At 50.4% G+C, this 21669-nt stretch overlaps 2 protein-coding genes across 6 annotated transcripts in view; one reads left to right on the forward strand and one right to left on the reverse strand.

The window, feature by feature from the left end:
- Positions 1-7313: 7313 nt before the first annotated feature.
- Positions 7314-10304, forward strand: LOC100227202 (16 kDa beta-galactoside-binding lectin). Of its 2 annotated transcripts, none has more exons than XM_072927733.1 (4): positions 7314-7773; positions 9280-9359; positions 9481-9652; positions 10093-10304. In XM_072927733.1, exons 1-4 carry the CDS (start codon positions 7540-7542, stop codon positions 10234-10236), a joined length of 630 nt encoding a protein of 209 aa, XP_072783834.1. In that variant the 5' UTR covers positions 7314-7539; the 3' UTR covers positions 10237-10304.
- Positions 10305-17250: 6946 nt separating this feature from the next.
- SHROOM3 (shroom family member 3) overlaps positions 17251-21669 on the reverse strand; it is a 69679-nt gene continuing 65260 nt past the window's right edge. For all 4 annotated transcript variants that reach the window (XM_030272185.4, XM_032748297.3, XM_072928903.1 and 1 more), the window contains exons 9-10: positions 18760-19032; positions 17251-18233 (exon numbers count right to left, since the gene is read on the reverse strand). In XM_030272185.4, coding sequence (XP_030128045.3) covers positions 17874-18233; positions 18760-19032 — 633 coding nt within the window. In that variant the 3' untranslated portion in view covers positions 17251-17873. The remainder of the gene's footprint in view (positions 18234-18759; positions 19033-21669) is intronic.

Here is a 21669-nt window from a genome sequence, read left to right on the forward strand (position 1 = left end):
GGTTCAGCCCACATACACAGGCTGTGGAACCAAGATGGGACTCTGTGCTGTCACCCTGGTTTGACCCCCAAAGCTGGACTGACTCCTGTGTCAGAGCCAGGCTGGGTCCCTTACCAGCCTCTGTGCTCGTGCCAAGTGACATCAAGTCACCCTGAAGGCAGGAAGACCTCTGCTGGGCATGTGCTGAATATTACTGAAGAGTGTAAAATGCAAACACTGGAAGGGGATTAACTCTTTTCTTACATAAGAAAACGTGTGTAGAACAGTCCAATGCATTAAGAAATCACCTTGTTCTTTTCCTTCCTTGTGTTCAAATACTTAACCTAAGTTTCCACCTCTGCTTGAGTCATATCATCAGTGGCAAGGAATGTAAAGCCTGACTCTTGTTTTAACATACTTTCTGCTGGAGGTTTCTAAGCCACAAGGCTGTTAACTTGTATGGGTTCTCCCCATCCAAGTGCCAGTCACTATAGTCCAAAGGCAAGGGCAAGGGATGTACAAGGGTAGGGCGTGAGCGTTTTAGAAAGAAAAAGGAGGAGTGAAATGCTCTTGCCAAGGCAGGGAGGCTTCCAGGCAAGTGGCTTTAATAAACAGCATCCCCAGGAGGTCACTAAGCCTGGCAGTCTCGCCTGCAGGTTAAGATGCACAGATGGGCACAGCCAAGGGAAGTTTCACATTTTTCTTTGCATAAACACTAGAACTGGTTTAGTCATACACTGAGTGGCATGCTCAGGGGGAATGCAGATGCTCGAGCTCGGGAGTTATTTGCATGTGATTTGGATTCTTTGTCTGTTTGCTTTATAAGTACTGAGTAGATATTTAAGCAAAGATCTTGCAACTCTGCCCTCTCCACGGTTTCTCATTGCTGCCTCACATGAAGCACAAAGTTGTTGTTCCTCACAGTGACTGCCTGTACATTTCATGTTGGGTGACTTTTTAGCTGCTGGGTGCTCTGTGCTGGAGACGAGCAGCAGTCAGCCACGGATCTGTATGTCCATGCAATCAGACATGGCAGCTGGAAAGTCCTCCTCCTGCCTGTGGCCAAAGGGGAGGGCGGGTGCAGTGGTGCTTCCCTTGGATTTTGGTATCTTGCAGACCTGGCAGGCATGCCATGTGCCTCACCTGTCCTCAGGCGCTGTGGGATTCCGTGCAGCCCCACTGTTCCCTCTCTGGGGCTGAGCACACCCCGGGCACTCTCACTTGCCATGGGAGGGCAGAGTCTCAGTGGAACCTGCCACCTCCGCTGGCTGCTGCAGTGGTGGCTGCATTGGGGCAGCCAGCTGGGTTTGTGCTCTTCTCTGGGCCTGAGGCATGGCTGGGGCTTGGCCATCACTCACACTCTCCCAATCCTTCCTGTCAGGATGACAAATCCCACCTGCCCTCCCTTTTCCTTGCAGGGCTCTGAACCACTGCCTCGCCTCACCACACATAAACCCTAAATCTGGCTGACAAATCACTGGGGGAGAAGGTGGCAGGAAGGGGAAGGAACTTCTCACGTATCATCATTTTGATGGCTCTTCAGTGTCTCCTGGCTCAGAATGGACAGTGTTAATGTTCTGTCAAAGATCATTACATTTTTAATCAGCATGTTCTTTCCAAGGCATTTTCCAAATACTTGCCGACCATTTTCTCTTGCCTAAAATTGAATTCAAGAAACTTGAGCCAGCCCAAATACAATCCCTTCTCACTGTGGGTGGCTCAAAGGAGACCAATTCTGGCACACACATGTTTTTGTGGAAAAGAACTCCAGATGGCTTGAGTTTCTAAGCCATCCTGGCATGCTCTATGTGCTATGTTAGGCTAGAAAAGAACTCTGCTAAACCAGTCTAACCTAAGGTTGCTGAAATGCTTTTGTGGAGACTAGTCCCACCCTGTCCAAAGTCACTGTGTGGGGTTTTCCCCCCATCAATTAGTGCCCCAAAACAAGAAACTGCTTCACAGTCTTTCAGTCCAAGGAAAACCTCTGCCTTGCAGGTTTTGCAGAATGAGAGTGACATAAGGAAAATCAAGCCTTACAATCCTAAGAAGATAATAGAAATGGACCAACAGACGTGTCTGCTGTGTCCTGGATGTGTCTACTATGACAACACAGATCCAGTCTTGTGGCCTAGAATATGGCAAATCTTTCAGGAGAGCATTCCAGGTTACTTGGCAAAACCCCAGGAGCTTTAACTTTACAGGTGGCACAATATGATAGAAGCTGATTTATGAAAAGGAAACAAAACAAAGGCTAGACCCCCAGCCTGGTGCAGCCACCTCCATTCAAGATGAAAGCTGCCCAGAAGGCTTGCTCCAGTGATGATCCTTTTTTCACTGACATCTTGTTTCACTCACATGGGGTCCAGACCCAGCTAACCAGCTCTGCTGCTGGAGTTACCCTGTGGAGAGCAATGCAGCTGCACTCCCTTTTACCCTTCCTCACCATGTGGACACCTTCAAGGCCTGTACAGGTTTTATTCAGCAGGTTAGGGATAGGAAAATCCATAGCTCCCCATCTTCAGCCCCCACACAAGTCCCCTTGCAGCTGATCATGAGGTGCAAATCAAACCCAGATTCTTTGGGGCTAGAGCAAAGGCACTATAAGGCTTGGGAAGTGCTGCTATCCTGCTGTGACATCCTGGTGAGAAGTGTTCCAGGGTCTGCTCCCAGTTGCAGAAGTTTGCAGGGCAGTCATAGATGTAAAGTAAACAACTGTGCTGCTAAGACAAACGAGTACTTAGGGCTGCCCAAGTTGACAGACCTCGAGGAAAACACTTGAAGGGTCACTAACCCATGGGCTCTGCTAGGAGTTCCCCCTGCAACAGCTGCTTGACTAAGATCTCTTGTGACCTCCAAGGAGGAGGGAAAGATGGACCTGGATCCTTAATTTTAGAGTATCAGGGACATCCAGTGAGGAGCAAATGCAAACAGCTCCTTTCAGATGAGGCAGTACCCTCTGAGGCGAGGCGCTTGCCACCCGCAAACTTAAAAGGTTAAAGAGGGAGGTGCCAAAGTGAAGTGAGTCCAACAAAACAAAGGCCCAGTTCTCCTAGGTAGTTAACAATTTGCTCCAGTTAAGTCTAATCCACTGAGAGATGAGAGAAACACACAGATTATCAGCTTGGGTCAATGTTAATGAGGGAAATAAATTGAAGAGACATACTTTAAATTCCAGTGACACAATCAGCAGACTCCTTTCATCACTTTGTGACCATCTAAGAAGTTCTTTATAATTAACTGAATTTATAATTAACCTGGAATAGAGGTGCTTCCCTTTTAATGTAGGCAAAGCTGAAATCAGGAAGCCCTCAGGGATAAAAACGCTGTAGTGTGGCCACGCAACCCTAGCTGGTATCCAGTGCAGACTGGATCCTCCTGGCACAAACTTCCCACTCTGAGGTGGTGATTTGGGAGCCCGAGTGCCAGCAGGCTCTGGGAGCGCCTCTCACCCTCCTGCCACACCGGACTGTGGCTCCTTGAGTCACTTTGTCTTTCAAGAGCAGGATAAAGCCTCTTCCTGGGAGTTTGGCTCCATTCCTCTGTGGTATTCAGCCAAGCCCGACCCAAGGATAGCACAGAGCTGGAAGATACCATGGTGGTGAGAGCATTGTTTCAGCCAGCTCTGCAGAAGGATCCAGGGAAACTCTGTGCAACTGAACTCTTCAGAGGGTCATGACTACCCAAGCAAAAAGGCAGAAATTTCTCAGATGAGACAAACTAATGGGCTGTGGTGGCAATAGAGAGAACCAGACACTTCAACAGTAGAAGCAGAGAATTGCTTAAGTTAAAGTCCCCAGATATTCCAAGAGAGAGAAACAGCCTGTGAGTGTATATAGAAATGCAATGTATATATCTGTTATGCTGTAACAGAATAATATTTAGGTTGTAAGAATAACCAGGGGCTATTGCTGAGAACAGAATCCCAACCAGACAGTATTGACACAAATATTCCCTAAAGCCGGCGTGAGAAAAAGATGCAGCCCTGGCCTGATGCACTGAGAATGAACTCACAGAGACAAGAACAAATCTTCCCCAAAGAAAGCGAAAAAACAAACCCTAACTTAGAGCAAACTGTAAGCTTTCTGTCACACTAGGAAAGGGTGAGGGGTTTCTTTTGTCATTATTTTAGCAGCCCAGTCCTTGGATTGGAGCAGTTCTCCCTGCTTGGTCAGTGTCACTGATTGAGGGGCAGTGGCTGAAGCAGTGGTACCCCCTCAGGGGGGTGCATGCACAGAAGAGCTGTGCTGGCCCCGGGGCTGGATGCTTTCTCCAAAGGAGGAGAAAGCTTCTGCTCACTCTTTCTGCAACAAGTGGGGGCTCTTTCTCAGCTGCAGCCATGAGCAACTCGGCACGGGTCATACCAACAAACAGCAGTGTGTGTGGGCTCAGCGCACCACAAACCAGGCACGGGCAGTGAGGAGCCAGCAGGCCCCCGCACCCCGGGCCACACCCTGGTCCTTGAGGTAGCCAGCAGCAGGGAGTGCCCTCAGACCTCCCCAAACCAGGGGAAAGCCATCTCTAATGACAGCACCGATTAGCCTGGGATATGACTTTGCCAGTGGCTAGGGAGTATATTTTCTCACACGAGATTAAAAAGAGTAACACTCAGCATGCTGCACCCTTTGCTTCCAAAGCAAATCTGGGACATTTCTAGGGAGTTACAAGGAAATCAGACTGGCCAGGTGTCTGCCTTCAGCGTGTGCAAACCAGGAGGTGATTGAAGAGTTCAGGTTGAAGACCTGTCGCTGGACAGGGCCCTGGTACCCACAAGCAAGCCTGCAAGGCCAAGCACTAGGAGGCCAGCCTTGATTTTCCCCAGAGCCAAAAATTCCTCTGTGCATCACCTCTGGATGAGCAGGAAATTACTTCTTTCCCAGCTTGGTGGATGCAACACTTCTCCAACAGCAGGTAGTGAGCTGTGACGCCTGAAATGGGAACATTTGCACTGTGTGTGCCCTGCTGTGAAAATGTAAAAAGTTTAATAAAGAACAATAGGAGACAAGGACCATAGAGCAAAGGCACTCAGCCAAGACCACCCTGTTACTTTCGGGGACACCCCTTAAATGCCTTTTCCCTTACATCAGCATGTTGCATATGCATATCCCTTATGCATATGCATAAACTAGTTTACATTTCCAAGGAACTATTTTACATGGCCCCTCCTTGGGTCCGCCTTTTTAGAGCATTTGTGTTTCTTGGCTGTGGTTTTGGCTCCTTCTCCTTATCACTTCAGTTTGGACCTCGGTCCATACCTTCTTCAGATGGTGAGTGCTGATAGTTGGCAGATCTGTAGCAGGTGTCCTGTTCATCCAATGTTATCCCATGCAAGCAGGCATTTTAACACAAGCATAGATATTTCACTACTATGTCTAAGCTTAGTTAACAACAGAAATAAAAATTATATCTTTATAATTAAGTTACTTCAACACCACACATATAAAAATCCATTTTAACACTTGCAAAAAGCCACTATTATAATATGTATGTATTACAGCAGTGGCTCCCCCTTTCTCCCCCAGGCCTTTGAAACACACCCCAATCCTCTGCCTGCCTGCTGTGGGCGCACAGGGACTGAGTCCCTCCCTGTGGGAGGTGCAAGGTGTGCTTTGCGCCCCCATTGTGCATGGAGGCTGGGATCATCCCTGTGGGTGGGATTGGCCAGAGTGGCCTTTGCAGCCTGCCCTCTGAAGGGCCACTGTGTCCCCTATTTTTCTCCCACTTAACTCCTGGGAAACATGCAGGACAGTGAGGCAACTTAGCATTGTAGCCCCAGAACAAACATCTTGCTGACTTCACAGGGCTCACGACCTGGAGTGCTTTAAAGACAAGGAGTGCTTTAAATCAAAAGACCAAAGGCTTTGCTGCTAAACCAACCAGGCTGCCAGTGCAGAGCACTCAAGGCAAACCACCAGAGCGGTCTCCATGTGTTATTAGAAAGATAATTCCCTGTCTGAAGGGTCAGAGGAAGAAACTTCTGGCCAGAAGAGCGCCTCACATGAAACGTGCATTTCGGGAGACAGAGGGCCCAGCACCGAAAGGAGAGAAGTCTCCAGGGATTTCACAGAGCTGAAAGGAAAACAAATACACAAACCCAACTGACTAAACAGAATTTGCCCAATCCCTCCCATGTACCACTGACCAGGGGAACAATTGCATAGTAACTCGGCTCAGAGATCAGGCGCCTAAAGCCTGTCTCTAACACGTGATCCTGGCTAACACCGCTGCAGAGTGGAGTTAACTTAAGGTGGAATTAGATGGGATTTCTCCAAACTCTCCGTGGAGGGGGCTTGCTCTCAGTGGCATTTGCTACCTGTGTGAACTCTGCTCCCACAGTTAACTCCTGACTTCTGTATGGCTCTTGTGTGTGCCAGGGAGTTAGTTGGAGGTGAGGGCATGTGAGGGATTTTCCTTACAGCATTTTCAGTCAGCATTTTGTCCTCTTTTATGCACCCCAGTCACAGGGCTGCAATCCGAGCTTGTGACTTTTCGTCGAAATGCAACTCAGCTCTGCTGAAACACCATGGGAATGTTCTGAAATGGGTGCGGGGGATATCTGGGGCAAAGAATGGCATCACGAGCATGTTCCCCACCACCACCCAGCCACAGATTCCTGCTGAGTTGTGAGACGCCCGGTGCAGCCCTCCCAAGAGTGACCTGCAATCAAGTACCTCGCAGGCTGGTCAGGGCTCAGCCACCAAGTAGCACGCTGTCTTATAGAGCAGCTCTCGCAGCGGGTTTACAGGCAGGATCGGGAAGCTGCGTGTCATTAGCGTCACTTCAGGCCTCAGGGAAACTGAGGCACGGAGTCCTGAGGACCCTGCTAAAGCCCATACAAAGGTACAAGCCGATCCAGGGACACGGCTCCACCAAGCGCTGCAGCCGCTCCCCCTTCACCTGCCTGCCCTGCCCAGCCCCTCGGGGCAGTCGTGGTCGGTGCTTTCTGGGGGCACAGGAAAGGGGAATGGCAGGTTCTGGGCACTCTGGGCACAGCAGCCTCCTCTCCCGTCCTGCAGGCTGCACACAGCCCTGCCCGGCCTCTTCCTCCCCTAACAAAGCATTTCTCTTTTCCCTGCGGAGCCTTTTGCAACTGGAATGGAACCAGCGAGACCGTGCTACTTTTCAAAAGCCGCAGCCTGAATTCTCACAGCTACTTAAAGCCCCACACCACCACCCTTAACCTTTTAGGCACTGCTGAAATGCCGACACGGGCTGTACCAAGCTGAACTGCAAGCAGCGAGGCTTTGCACCCAGCATCTCCCACCAGGCTGGGCTGGGAGAGCGCACCCACCCGTATCCACAGGGGCAGCCACTTGGCAGCAGGAACACGAGGACTCCCAAGCCTGATTTTAGACACAGATCGCCGAACAAAAAGCAGCCACCTGGCTCCTAGCACAGAGCAGCACTCCGGCTCCTGGGATCGGAGCCAAGAGACGCTGCATCGCAGCTAGGGGAGCTTACAGCAAGGATCACGGAGAAGCAAGAAATCACTAGTTCTTAAAATCACACACAGACTGCCGGCGAAGAACAATATCGACAGAGGTCTCCCGCCCCTCCCAGTAAATGGTTGGGAAGCTCTGGCCACAGCTGCTGTTATCAATTCTCTTCTTCGCCCTCCCCCGACCGTGTGACGGTCCTGCCCGGGTGCGTTCAGCTGCCAGAGGCCGGCGCTGCGTCACTCCGTGCCGGGAGAGGGGCTCTGCCTGCCGGGGCCGGCGTCTGCAGCATGGAGAAAGTGAGTGCCGCCTGCGAGCCGCTGCTGTGCCAAGCGGGACTGGGACTACGGCTGGGCTGCCTGTGAGGTTTGGGCGTGGTGCCGGAAGTATGGGGAGAGGAGAATTAGCGGAGAGGAAAGGCAAGACTGATGTATGGCTTTGGGAGAAATAGTTAGGGCTGACCAGCTGTATTTCTTCTCCTCTTCTCTAGCATGTTATCTAAGTGGGGAAGCTGATGAATGTTTATATTCTCAAGTACCCTAAAGGTTTGGGTCTGTTTGCAACTCTACAGTTTCCAGACTCTTTATACTTTTTCTCTTAATCTGTGTATTTTTCTTCTGGAAAAATGCCTTTTGGGTGCAGGAGCGGGTTAACTCCTAATGCAACAGGAGAGGAAAGCAGGCCGGCAGTGTACTCTAACCCACCCCTGCCCCCGCAGCTTTGCTTTCCTTTCCTCGAAAGATCCCCCCGGGCACAGCGGCCGCATTCCAGAGCCAGGAGGCAGAGTTAGTGCCTGGGGATAAGCGCTTTAGTGACTCGAGGAACCCTGACCTCGGCAGGCTGTGTGTGGGCAGAGCAGGGTGCAGGAATGAGGGCAAGGACGGCGTCAGGGGGCTGGGGGGCACCGTCCAAGCAACTAATTTGCAATTTGCCTCTCTACCTGACCCGGCACAGTTAAGTAGCTCAGTACACTGCTCCTGTAGCAGCTGCTGAATCTGCTCTGGGCCTGTGTGAGGGGTGGCTTCTGTGAGAAGCCTCCCCCGTGTCGCGCAGAGCCAAGGCCAGCAGGCTGCAGGACAGACGGTGCTGGCCAAGGCTAAGCTTATCAGGGATGGTGGGAGTGCCCCTGTGATAGCACCGTGCAGCCTGTGGTGAAGGCAGCTGTCCCTCTGCAGCCCCTGGATGTCAACAGGCAGGCAGGAATCCACTTGCAGCCCAGGGAGCGCTCTGTGCTGGAGCAGGGGGATGCCCGAGCAAGGCTGTGACCCTGTGGAAAGGAACCCACGTTGGAGCAGCTGGTGAAGAGCTGTAGCTCACATGGAGGACTGTGTGAGGGACCCACACTGAGCAGGGGAAGACTCCTCTCCTGTAGCAGTGGCAGAAACACCCTGTGATGAGCTGACTGTAACCCCCCTTCCCTACCTCCCTGATGGGGAAGAGGTAGAGCCTGAGAAGGAGTTGGGAGAAGGCATGCTCCAGGCCTATTTTGCTTCTCATTATTCTGCTCTGATTTTAACTGGTAATAAATTACATTAATTTCCCCAGCTGACTTTGTTCTGCCTGTGACAGTAATCAATGAGTGACCTCTCCCTTTGTTGTATTTTCTCCCCCCATCCAGTTTTGACACAGTGGCTTTGGTGGGTACCTGGCATCCAGCCAGGGCCAACCCACCACACCTCCTTGTCACCTTATGCTGCTTAGGGGAGTGGGAGACCCCCGTGGCTGCTGGGACAGGCAGATGGCTGCCCAGCCCTTCCTCTAGCACAAAAATCATGTTTGGGTCTGCAGAGCTGCTGTGTGCCCTGGCCCAAGCAGGATTGGAATCCTTGCCTTGGGATAGTCTAACTCCTGTGGTTTGGCCCTGCAGGGACTGGTTGTTACTCAGCTGGATGTTGAGCCTGGTGAGTGCATCAAGGTCAAAGGGAAGATCCAGTCTGATGCCAAAGGGTGAGTGAAGTAGCGAATGGATTGATGGAGGATGCCAGAGCTCCTGCTGTGTTCAGCTTGTCATTACTGGCAGCTGGAGCTGCTGCACTGGCACCCCTCTGCACTGGCTCTGTTTGCCCAGGTTTGCTGTGAATGTGGGGAAGGACAGCAACACCCTCATGCTGCATTTCAACCCTCGCTTTGACTGCCACGGGGATGTCAACACCATCGTGTGCAATTCCAAGGAGGATGGCGTGTGGGGGGAGGAGGACAGGAAGGCCGACTTCCCCTTCCAGCATGGTGACAAGATTGAGGTGAGGCCCCAGGGATGTGCACAAGGCCCAGGCACTGAGCTGCCCAGGTCACAGCTTTATAATCATAATCCTGCCCTGTGCCTCTGCGGCGCAGAAGGAGCAGGCATGGAAAGGGGAACGAGCCCCAGGGGAAGAGCCAAGAAGTGCCCAGCAGCTGGCACACGCTCAGTGCCCCACTCTGGGCTAAGCTGTGCACCTCGGAGCAGCAAGAGCACTGAGGTCAGACTCAGACTGGGTCTGTGTCACCCCACAGCTGCAGAAGCTTCCTCCCTTCTATGCCTCTGCTGGCAGGGAGGAGGCTGAGCTGCTGAGCATGGCCTTGGCAGCAGCAGCCACCTCACCTGTCCTGCATCCATACTGGAGGTAGTGGTGGTGAGCAAAGTGTGGGAGCTGTGATGTGTCAGCTTCATTCCTTCCTTCCTTCTCATGGCTCTCTACAGATATGCATCTCCTTTGATGAAACTGAGGCCACGGTGAAGCTGCCCGAGGCAGAGTTCAAGTTCCCAAATCGGCTGGGCATGGAGAAAATTGAATACCTGGCTGTGGAGGGTGACTTCAAAGTCAAAGCCATTAAGTTCAGCTAACAACTATAGCTTGGTTTGTTTTGTTTTCTGCCCCCTGTGTAGTGAAATAAACCAAAACTTGCAATGGCTGCTTCCTCTGCTGTTTCCTGCTCTAATCTGCTTGCTCCTGTGTGTGCTGCAGGGTGGGGTGGGCAGGGAGGGGATGTGTATCCAGCCATTTTCCTCCTTACACTGCAGCCTTGCAGCTGGTACTGAGCTAGACATGAGCCTGGCAAAGCCTGACTGACTGTGAGCGAAGCTGCCTTAGCAGTAGGTGCTCCATTCACCGTGCTGGCTCCACTGTGTGGTCCCTGTCAGGTTCCTCAAGTGTAAGACTAGGCCCAGCCAGGAACAAGTGTGTGTTGGCTGTTCCCTTTGCCATCTCTGACCACGAAGTGCTGCTCCCTGCAGGGGATGGGGGACTGACAGGGAGCTCGGGGCATGGCTTGTGCTCTTGCCAAGAGCTTTGCTTTCCCAGAACGTGCTCAGCAGTTACATGCATTGCAGGCTAGCACCGGTGTACCTGAGGAGCAATGGAGAGTAGGCAGGCTGGGAAAAAGATGTGGAATGAAAAGTGAAGGCTGACAGAAAGCTTAGGACAGACTTGAGAGAATCCAGGCTGTCCCTTGTGCTCATGACTTGAGGTGTGGACAGTGCCAGAGACAGAGGATCAGGCACAGTCAGGGGTTGAGCAACACGTCAGGTATGGGTGACAAACCCCGTGGCAGCCTGTGGGTCAGTGTCTGGAATGCTTCCCTGCTACAGGGCTGTATCCAACAGAGTAACCAGGGGCATTTAATCCTGAATGCACTGAACACAACTAACTGCAGTTAGGCAGAAGAAGGAAAAAAGCTTGGTAAAGAGTCTCTTCTGCTTACAACCTCTGTGCTCATGCAATGCCTTGGAGTGTGTCTGCTACTGCTCTTTCCTCACAGCCTGCTGGTCATGCTGGCCCAAGCCAGGGCTGGAGCTGAGACTGCTGTGGCACTGGAGGACCCACGGAAAGTAAGGAAATGCTGCATGCTGTGTGGAACGGGGAGCCTGGGCAGATTGGCTCAGTGGCTGTGTGACTGCTGCCCAGCACTAGCCTGTGGGGGTGAGGCTTTCTTAGCCCAATGCTTCTGCGGTGCTGGAATGTGATCCCTGCTGGCTAACCTAGGCACAGCTGCTCCTTGAACAGCTGAGCCAGCCTGGGTAGGGCCACAGCAGTCTGTGGAGTATTTCAGCCACCCCAGGCTCCTTGTGGGGAGGCTGACAGGCTGCCTTTATGTCCCCTCTGCACTGCAGCAGCTGCTCGGAGCTGGACACCCCCAGGGGAGAGGGCTGGGGGAGCCCGGCTGCACTGCTGGGCAAGGGCATGGATAATGGAGGGATTCATTCCTGCCCTGCATCTACTGCATCATTTATGGCACAGGAAGCAAAGTGTTTAGAGGCCTGGGTGTGTTTATTAGGGAAGGCTAAAGACAAGTCTTGCTGGTGTTTTACCTTGTCAGGTAAGGCTTGGGATCTTTGTGTTTTGCAGGGTATTTGGGGTGGGGAGTCGGGAAAGAGAGAACACTTTGTCTTGCTTCTCCCTGTCACATAAGCTGGCTGAAGGTAAGTTCAATCAGGTGTGTGACACTGAAAAGGTACAAAGGCAGGGGCACTGGAGAGCTTAGAGCTTGGTGAGTGTCTCTGTTCCAGGCTGCCCTGGTCAGGCGAGGTCTGTGTGTCTCAGAACTGATAAAAATAAATCTAATTCCATTTTTTGCCCTTAAGCTGGCAGTCCTGACTGCCAGGTAGGTTAGCCACAAGTGTTACTGGCTGCGGTGCTCAGGGCACAAACAGCGCTTTCCTGGGGGCCACCCCGCTCCTGGGCTTCCCACAAGAATTAATTAAGCTTTATCCTGCTTTTTTAGTGCTGCCAGTTACCACTCAGGAGACCATAAAATAGGAGAAAGGGGAGGAAGGAAGCATCCCTTTGCCAGCATTTCCTGCTGCTCCAGTTTTTGCTCCCATATCCAGGAGCTATAAATAATGCTGTTCCTTTAAGTGACACCAATAAATGCAGAGTGCCCTGGCTGGCTCCTGGAGTGGTGACAAGGCTTTGTCTCCTGCTAGAGCCATTGGGAAAGCCAGAACTCCATGGCCTGCTGCAGAGGAGAGGGTCACTGTGAATGGGAAAGTGACACTTGTCCCTGCCAAGTGTGCTCTCCTGAGCCACACAGGGAGCTCATGTCAAGATCTCTGGGAGAACCCTGAGCACTGCTTGCTGTGGGGAAGAGCAGAAAGCACCACAACATGGCCAAAGGGTGCAGGTTTTCTTTCTTTTCTGAATTTAAATTCTGCACACTGGGCATTTACCATTTCTTTACAGTGTCATGGCCAGGGAAAATGGGACCTCAAAACCCCCTACAAAACAGTTGTGAGTCTGTGTCTTATAACATGGACACTCAGGTGTGAGAAGAATTTTATTTCAGGGGAACAGGCTGCCCAGGGAAGTGGTGGAGTCACCATGCCTGCAGGTACTTAGAAAAGGTGGAGATGTGGCACTTGGGGGCACAGTGGTGGATTTAGTGGTGTTGGGTTCACAGCTGCACTTGACTCTAAGGGTCTTTTCTAACCTAAATGATTTTATCAACACAGATTAAATGAGAGGTGCTTTCCCCTCACACCTTGGAAGATGAGAACACATAACCAATTGTAAAAAAAGATGAGTTTGGAAGCAACAGATCAGACAGGAATTAAAATCTCATGCATAGCTTAGAAGAGCAGCAAGGGCTAAGACAGACCAGCAGCTTTGTCTTCTCAGAAAATAACCTCTCCCTGAGCAGTTCACATTAACTTCACTCGACAGAAATAGGCCATGTGAGTGACTGTGGCTGCACGAGCCTGCATGTGGCACTCTTTGTCACAGCCTCAAAAGACAGTCCGAGGACACTGTGCACCCAGGAGCTGGGTGCTAGGGAAGCTGAGGGGCAGCCCTAGGTGAGGCACGAGAAGCCAGCAGGGTCGCCTCCCATGGAATTTACAACCAAAACGTCACCTGACAATTTCTTCCAAACAACACACATACAAAATGAACCAATAACCCGAGTACAAAATGAGGAGGCTAACACCAGCCAGCTCTTGTTTCTCCCACTCCCTCGGCCCCAGTTCCAACATGTACAAACCAAAGGGCACTTTAGCACTCACTTCAGAAAATCAGCACCAAACCTTGTGCTGCATTACCTCACAACTGTTCTGGGGCAGCACACAGGAAACCATAACCACACCATTCCCCTTTCCAGCGTGTGATGGAGGCCTGGGCACGTGCCTGGATGTTGCTGGGGTGGGATATCCTTGGGGTCAGATGGGTACAGAACTGTACCTGTTCTGTCAGGGCTGTGGGCAGGAGCTGAGACCCCCATGGTGTGGGCACCCTCCATTCCCACAGGCCAGCACGCTCCCTCCGTTCAGAAACCAAACGCCCAAACAGGGCTTTTTTTTCCCCCCTTAAACTCCAATGTAGCTGCATGCTGCCAGTCTGCCCTATGAAGAGTAAAAAAAAACCCAAACAAACATTAAAGACAGAGCTTTACTCACCTTTTCTCAGGAGGCTTCAGGCTGAGATGTGCATCTTCACGCGCTGCCTCAGGCTGGACTTCTGTCCGGCTGGCCCAGCCCAGCCGTCCCTCATTAGCCTGATTGCCACACAGGTGTTGGCAATAAAAACACAGCAGGAGGGGCGGGCAGTGAGCCTCGCTGCCATTTTTGGAGGTTTTTGGAGGTTTTTGGAGGTGGGGTTGGTGCGGCTGGGTGTCCAGAGCCCCTCACCAACGGGGCTCCCTCCCCTCAGCAGCCTCCTAAGATGGCGGTGGGGGGACCCTTCTGAGGTAAAAGAGTTCCCGCCAAAAAATTTGGTGGGAAGAGCCACGAGAAATTTCTGCTCAGGGCCCCTTTTCTCTCCCAAAACTTCTCATCAATTTCATCTTTTCTAAGCTGTGGGTTTGTATATATATATATATATATATATATATTTGTTTTGTTTAAGCAAAGTTTTATTTTACCTCAGTAAAAGCATAAGCACCTCATGAGCAGATTCCCCATGTTTTCACTAGCTCTTACCCGCCCCAGCTGAATTATATCCTTGTTTTGTTTTTTTTATTCTTTTGCATTTCAGTTCTCTAGGTTCATTCAGTACTAAAATAAAGAATTTAACAAGTATGGCTGGATTTTTCTCATTTGAAGTGCCCCTGCTGCTCAGTGCAGCTGTAGCAGAAGGCTATGGCCTCAGGCTGCAAACCACAGAGGAAAAAGCTGCCTGGTGCACATGTACCCTGTTTCCTATATGGTGTAGGGGAAAACAAATCCTTTTTCCTAATCTCAAAGCAGGCAGAGGCACAGTGCTGCCCCCCTCTCAAGCTTGTCTGAGGCTACTGAGCCTGGCTGGCTCCATCTCCCTGACATCTTGAAACGGGCAAGAAGAAAACAGATTTTTGCAATGGTTTTTGGCACTGGCGCACACCAAGCTGCACAAGGGCTGGCCACAGACACACATCCAGTTGCACAGCACAAAGGCTGATTGTTCAGTCACACATGGATAGAAAAAACCCCTCACACAGCAGAGCTGCAGGACACTTGGTTGGTGTGCAAAGGCACAAGCAGCACTCCTGTGGAACACAGCCAAGCTGTAACACTGTGCCACAGTCAGGACACGTCCCCTCTGAGGGGTGTAAAGGGATAAACAGCTCTAATGGAAACACTGGCTTGCAGCGTGAATGAATGAGGCATGGAGAAGCCTGGGATGGGGTCTCTAGGTGTGCCTCAGTTTGCTCACACTGATTTAAAGCAGGGGCTCTTAGATGAAAAGCTTGCTCTGTTCCCTGTTCTGCAAAGGACAAGATTTATGTGGAGTGAGTATGGAGTGCTATCCAGTCTGCTTTACTTGCTTAATTACCACCCTAAACAATCATGACAGCAGCTGGGTTGTAAAGATGATGGATAAACTGACAAATAAACTGTTGTTGTGCTCTGGGTTTAACCAATTTTATAGGTAACCTTCACAAAAGATCTTGTGTGCAAACCTACAACCAACAGACCCTGGTATGTAAACACTCTTGACTAGATTTAGTCTTGAGGAAAGCATCCGATGGGAATTCCTTGTGACCGTCAGTCGCCCGAAGGCTCTGATAAAAAAAGGCCAATTTTAAGTTGAATGACTAGATTTTCCTGGCACTTCTATCACATGCATGTTACTAAAAGCACGTGAGGCTTCACTGAGAGCTGGCCTGCTTTGAGTGGAGATAATAATTTAAGGGATGCCGACCCAGGAAAAAGGCTGTTCCTAACAAATGTGCGAATGTAACATGCTGCTATTGGTTTTGTACAAGGCGATTTTACTTGGAACTGGCACCATGTGTCAGAAGTGTAACTGCTTTGTCCTTACCAGGGTTTTCCTCAAGTCACCGAAGGGAGATCTGTGCTTTCCCACTGGGCCTGTAGCTAGATGAAGGTGGCTGTCACACGATCCTCCCACAGTCCATGACTTACCTGGAGACAGCTCTGGAGAAGTTACTTAACCCAGGTACCAGAAACTGACCTGGGAAGGAGTCCCACCCATTGTTACCTACAAACAGAGGCCACTCAGGCTGGCAAACAGGCCAGGCTGTCATCCCTGTGGCAGGGTGGGATGTAGAGCATTCCACAACAATATCCAAACCAGATGTTTCTGTTATAAAGTTCATTTTTAGCAAGAATTGCCAGGCTGCTGAAAACCCCTTCCCTGAGGTGCGTTTTGGGGAAGGGGTAGCACAGCAGATCATGCTCACTACATTTGGTGTACTGGTTTCTCCACTGCAATACAGGTTCAGTATGAAAAATCTCATGTAACCAGACCCAAAGTGCAGATTTGTGTCAGTATGTTTACAAGGACTGGACAGTATGTGTAAAATTCTATCCCTGGTATTCCTGTCCCATGAAATCAGTCTAGAAAATTCTGGGTTTCCATTACCCTCTAGTTTCATAGCCACAAGAGAAAAGCAAGGTGGGATAAAGAGCAATGAATGCACTCCCCTTTTTGCCAGAGGTAAAAGAAATAAATCTTTTTGGCTGAGAACTAAATCTCCAGGCTTGCCTGATGTTTAATTACCTTCCAATACATATCAAGGTGTACTTCTACCAAACTCAGTAAACTTTGCAGTTAGAAGGGTGATTTTTGAACAAAACTATGCAAAGAGAGTTCTTCTGTACTTATCACAAAAATTGTGGCTTTAACTAATTTTTCACTTGAAATATAAGCTGTTAAAAAAATATCAGTGACTATCACTTGCCTCATTAGCTGACGTTTCTCTGTACTGTGGGAATACACACACAGGACTTGCTTTGTCCACCCCAAACTTGCTGGAGGTGCTCCCTCTGAAGCCATGCATGTTCCTGGAGTAAACAGGCAGATCCTGTTTGGATGGAGCCTCTTCCTGACCTGGGAATAAAGTGCAGGACTTGGATTTTTCAGGAAAGAACTCACTGAATGGAAAGTACACAAACACCTCCCAGATCTACCACGTCTTTGTGAGTTGTTTTGGTAAGTGTAAGATGGAAGGGTGGCTGCAATAAAAAAAAAAAAAAATTCTGGATTAAAAGTGTTTTTAAATATAAAAAATTAAACTGCAGCAGTGGGTAGGATTTTTTTCTTAGGGCAAATGAAATGTGTTGATTGGATGGAAACAGCTCCCCCCACTGTTTCCCTGAAACTCTACTCAAAGCAGGGCCTATAAATCATGTCAGTAGAGATCCCTGTCACACCTCAGGGAAATCTTTCAGGCTGCAACAGAAACACAGACCACAGCTATGAGTGTTCAAAATCTAGACAGAATTTCCCCCACATTCCTGCAGTGAATTCCTTGCTTCATGCTAGCTTGGACTCCTGACATGCACGTTGCCGTAAAAGAAGTTGGAACTCCAGACTCAGAGGATCACAGGATCCAGAAGAGGAAAAATTTGTTACTTCAGTGGCCAAAATCTCCTTTCTAGGGCCACTTAATGGTATCTTTAGCATGTGTTGAAAAAGGGTGAAGCTGCTTCTGGTAGCCCTTTATTATATTAAAAAACAACCACAACAACAGCAACAAAACCACGATGAGATGTTTCAAGCTACTGCATGACTATCTTTGGGGTTCCCTCTTTTTGTTAAGGTCTTCACAAAATACAAAATTAAATGTCTTTTCTACATACAGAACAAAGTAGAATCAAGTAACTGATTAGAGTATGTACAAAAAACTTACAAATTCTGTCTTGTTCTTTAAAAAATATAAATATCAATAGTGTTCAGTAAAATGGGTTGGTTTTATTTTTAAGGCTTCATTCTTAGATCCTTCATTATTTAATGAGGTGTCAGGTAGGCAGAAAAGGGAGGGAAGAGAGGAGGTCATGTTTTTTATTAAAGGTCATGTGTTTTAATTCCTGTGAGAGTCTTCCTCATCTCAGGCAGGAGGAGATCTCCCTCCACATTGATTTAAGTTTCTGAGAAGCAGAGGTGGAAGGGAAGGAAAATAAAACCTTTATTATTGCTATTTTTTTTTCCTTCATTAAAATCTTGGTTTAGACCTGTGTCTGTCCATGGTCTTTGAAGAGGACCATCTGCCAAGTATGGGATCAAAGGGACTCGGGCAGGGTTGTATCCCAGCTCCACCTGAGACAGGTTAGAGCGAGGAAGAGGCTGCTGGAGGTGTTTTACCACCGAGCCCGGAGGAGGTAGCAAGTGCTGCAGCCAGGGCAGCAGCTGCTGCTGCATCCCTGGGCGTGAAGTCCGTGGGGAGACTTTCCATCAGGCACTTGAGCTGCTCCTGGCCCAGTTTGATTTTGTCGTCGAGCTCTCGCTGCTCTATGAGGAGCGCAGACTTCATCTTCACAAAGTGCTGGTAGTCCTGGAGCTGCTCCTCAGAGAGGTAGTTGCCCAGGATGTCCAAGACCACCCGTTCCCGACGGTCGAGGTTTTCCTTCAGCTCCCGGGCGTCTTCGTGCTGGCCAGCCAGCAGCTTCCGCTTCTCGTTCAGTGAACTCTGCGCACCAGAGAGAGCCCTTCAGTACCAGCAGCACCACACTCCCTGAGCCCCTTCCTTCCTCCCAGCACCACCTCTGCAGATGGCTGCTAAGCTCCCACACAAGCAGTCAAAAGCCTGACAGGAGAGGACGAATTCCTCATCACAGAATGACTGTGAACCCCACTGAACTGGACTCTGAAATTCCTTGCCAATGGGAGGCAAAAAGTGATGCAATACAGTCAGGAAACCTCGCCTGAAAGCAACAACTACCAGGAAAATCTGGTTTCAAAACCACCCAAAAAATGTTAAAATGTGGCTGTCCCTAGCACAGCTGCTCTGTGTCCTGACAAAGGCTGCAGGATCCCAGCCATTTATACAAACGGGGATGAAGACTCCCAGGGACAATGCCTGAGCTACTGCTGGTACATGAGAACCGAGAGCCCTGTGCTGCCCTCCTGGCAGCCCCTGGAGGTCACTGTCATGCCGTGGTGGTGGTGGCTGCTGCCCCACGCCCCGAGCAGGCCAGGGCTGTGCCCATACGTACCCGCTCCTCACTGTTGGCGTTGTCCCCCAGGCTGCTCAGGACATTCTCCACCCGGGCCAGGCGTCCTGAGAGGGAGAGCAGGAGGTTCACCACCTTATCCAGATCGCCAATGAACATCTTGTACTTGTCAAACTCGTTGGGTTTGCACAGCGTGCTGATCAACAGCTCCACCTCCTCTCCGAGAGCATTATTCATCTTAATGTCAGTGAGCAGGCCCTCCTTGGCTTCCTTCAGGATTTCCAGTTTGTGGGTCAAGCTCCCGATGAGCTCAGCCTGTTGGAGGGGAAGCATTGCCACATTGGTTGTTACCAGCATCATGATGACAACAAGAGGATATGGCTGCAGTTCCTGAGGAGCAGGGTCAGGTCAGCAACGGCTGACAAAGAAGGGAGGAAACGGAGAAAATACTGAAATTCCCCACCTCGGAGATAACCCAAGCAGCCCATGAGGTTGCATGAGGATGTATTTGTTCAATGAACATTTATAAAAGATATCTCTGATTTGGTGTACTGTATTCTGATACTCAGCCACCTACAGGTGAATGTTCTGCAAAACCTCTGGGTGAAAAGAGCTGCAGCCACATCTCTGATGTGCTCCTCACGCCCAGCCTGAAATGCCTTGAGCTGCACCAAACAAGTGCCTCGCACACAGAGGCATCGAGGAAGTGCTCACACCAAAGATGCTCTGGATTTACTCAGTGTGTGAACACAGAAAGTCACCTTGTGACTCTCATTTTGCAGAAACACTGACACCTATTTCCCTGCCAAAGAAAAGGAGGCCCCCGGGGTTCGGTTACTCCAGGAACAGCAGGGTTGCACATGTGCCAGAGATCCTAATTTCTGTTAAGATTTAGTGGAAAGACATATGCAAAAGCAAGTCTCTGGCCTAGGGCTTGCAATTCCTGCTTCTGTTGACTTAGAACCGAGAGCACAGCAAGCAGGAGCAGCTCTCCATGCAACAGGCAGGGATTCTCAGTGTCTCCACTTCATGCACTGCTGAGGCACAAACACCTGTGTGTTCATCTACTCTGCACACAAACACCGCAGGATGGAACAAATCAGTCACAAGGTGGCCTGAAAATATTTTCTCAAAGCCCTCTTTCCATCAGAACTGAGTGTCATTCCAGGCAGGAGGCAGTCCTGCCTCAGAGGAGGAAGGATTTTCAAACACCAGCCAGGCTGGGGTCACTGAGCTGGCCCTGGTGCCCAGGGTGGGCTGGCAGTGAGGTTCCCAGCTGCTTTGGCAGCAGGGAGCACAAGGCTCTCTGAGGCCAGGCACCACTAGATGGAACACTTGGGCGTGCATTGCTCTGTGGCTGCACTACTGCCTGCTCTCCGCTGCCACATGCATGCAAAGGCTAAGCAAAAGGCCAGTAAGATTCCCTGAAAACAAACATCCACTCCCTGGAATGACCTCCACTGGCTAGCAGGGTAGCTCAGGGGAGAGGCAGCAAAGGTAATACTAAATCCCATCTCCTAAGGGTCCACCAAAACTCCTTTATGGACATTCTTCCCTCAGAAGTACCCAGAGACGAAACCCAGTCCTTGCCGTTCCCTGGGGCTATCATTCTAAAGCCACCTTCCCAACAAAGATCCACAGCAGTTGATTGCTGGACCAAATCACATGGAGCAGCAGGAAGGATCCATGTTCAGGGTCACAGTTAGGTAGGGAAATCTCTATGGCAGGACTCCATGGGGTGATCTCAAAGTCTGGCATTAACCTCAGCAAGTTTTCAGGTGGATGGAGCTGCTGGGAACTGGCAGCTGTTCCTCCCTGCTCCAGGAGATTTGCCCTCCAACTGTAGCAGGAGGCTATGGGGCTCCTGAGGGCGAGGTACCTTTGTTCTGAAGGCCTGGGAGCTGGAGGGGCTGTGACTTAGGTTTGTGTTCATTAATTGGTGACTCTGCTGCAATCCCTATTACCAGCCAACAGAGCTTCTTTTCATACTTACAGTAGAAATGCGCTTGGTTTATCCCAATGATCTCCCACAGGCGCTGCCCTCACGAGCCCCTTCTCAGGTAAGGCTGTGCAAGTGTCCTGCACACAGACCACGAGCAAAGAGGCCAGACTGTCCTGCCTTGGCCTAATCACTCCTGTCTCTTTCTGGCTTTCCATGCAAACGTAACCTTTGAGGCCTGGGACTTGCCCTCCATGGCAGGCTCAGGGTACAGCACCCTTATCTTGTTTCGCACCTCTCACCTTGGTATCAGCAGGCAGATTTGGAAGGGAGTCCAAGGAATGCTATGGATGTGGCAGGGGCTGCCACTCCCTTTGGAGCTGGGTGCTCTACAACCAGTGCTTTGGGCCACATGATGAAAGCAGCAGGCAAAGGTCCTGGGCAAATGCTTTTGATTAGTGACCTACCTGTGTGTATTTGTGACCAGAATCTGTGTAGGGCCACAGAAAGAGGAGGTGGTGAAGAGAAAATGAAATCTGGGCTGTGCTACACTGTCCATGGCAGTGTGGGATGGTTCAGACTTAGAGGCAGGCATGGCTGCTTTTGACAGGAAGGTAGGAAGTGTGTAGGAGAGGCACAGACAGGCCACAAATACCTCCCTGTGGCCCCCTGGGATGTGGGAGCTAAGCAGCATGCCTGTAATTACCAGGTAACTAATGTGAGACAACCACAGGGGCAAATTAGAAGGCCCTGCAAAAGCCCTGGAAGCAGAGCATGGAAGCTTCCAGCAAGAGCAGCAGGGGGCCATTCCACAGTGAAATGTAGCCTCAGTAAGAGAGCAAAATGTGTCCTCCCCTCCTGCCTGTTCTCTGCTCTTCCAAGCCATCACATGGAGGTTGTGCTGACTGAGCCACTGAGGCACAGGGGGCTTTCAGCGGGGCAGAGAAACAATAAAGTCTGGTGGACAAAGAGTAACCCATGTTTCTTTGCATGCAGTGAGCGCAGACAGCAGG

Source organism: Taeniopygia guttata, chromosome 4 (assembly GCF_048771995.1).
Source record: "Taeniopygia guttata chromosome 4, bTaeGut7.mat, whole genome shotgun sequence".
Lineage (NCBI taxonomy): Eukaryota > Metazoa > Chordata > Aves > Passeriformes > Estrildidae > Taeniopygia > Taeniopygia guttata.

What these genes read in the sequence shown, in the direction of transcription:
- LOC100227202 (XM_072927733.1), top strand. Translation starts at nt 7,540, where the DNA reads ATGGTTGGGAAGCTCTGGCCACAGCTGCTGTTATCAATTCTCTTCTTC. An exon ending in GGACTACGGCTGGGCTGCCT is followed by an intron (nt 7,774 to 9,279) that starts GTGAGGTTTGGG and finishes TTGGCCCTGCAG; the next exon opens with GGACTGGTTGTTACTCAGCT. An exon ending in ATCCAGTCTGATGCCAAAGG is followed by an intron (nt 9,360 to 9,480) that starts GTGAGTGAAGTA and finishes CTGTTTGCCCAG; the next exon opens with GTTTGCTGTGAATGTGGGGA.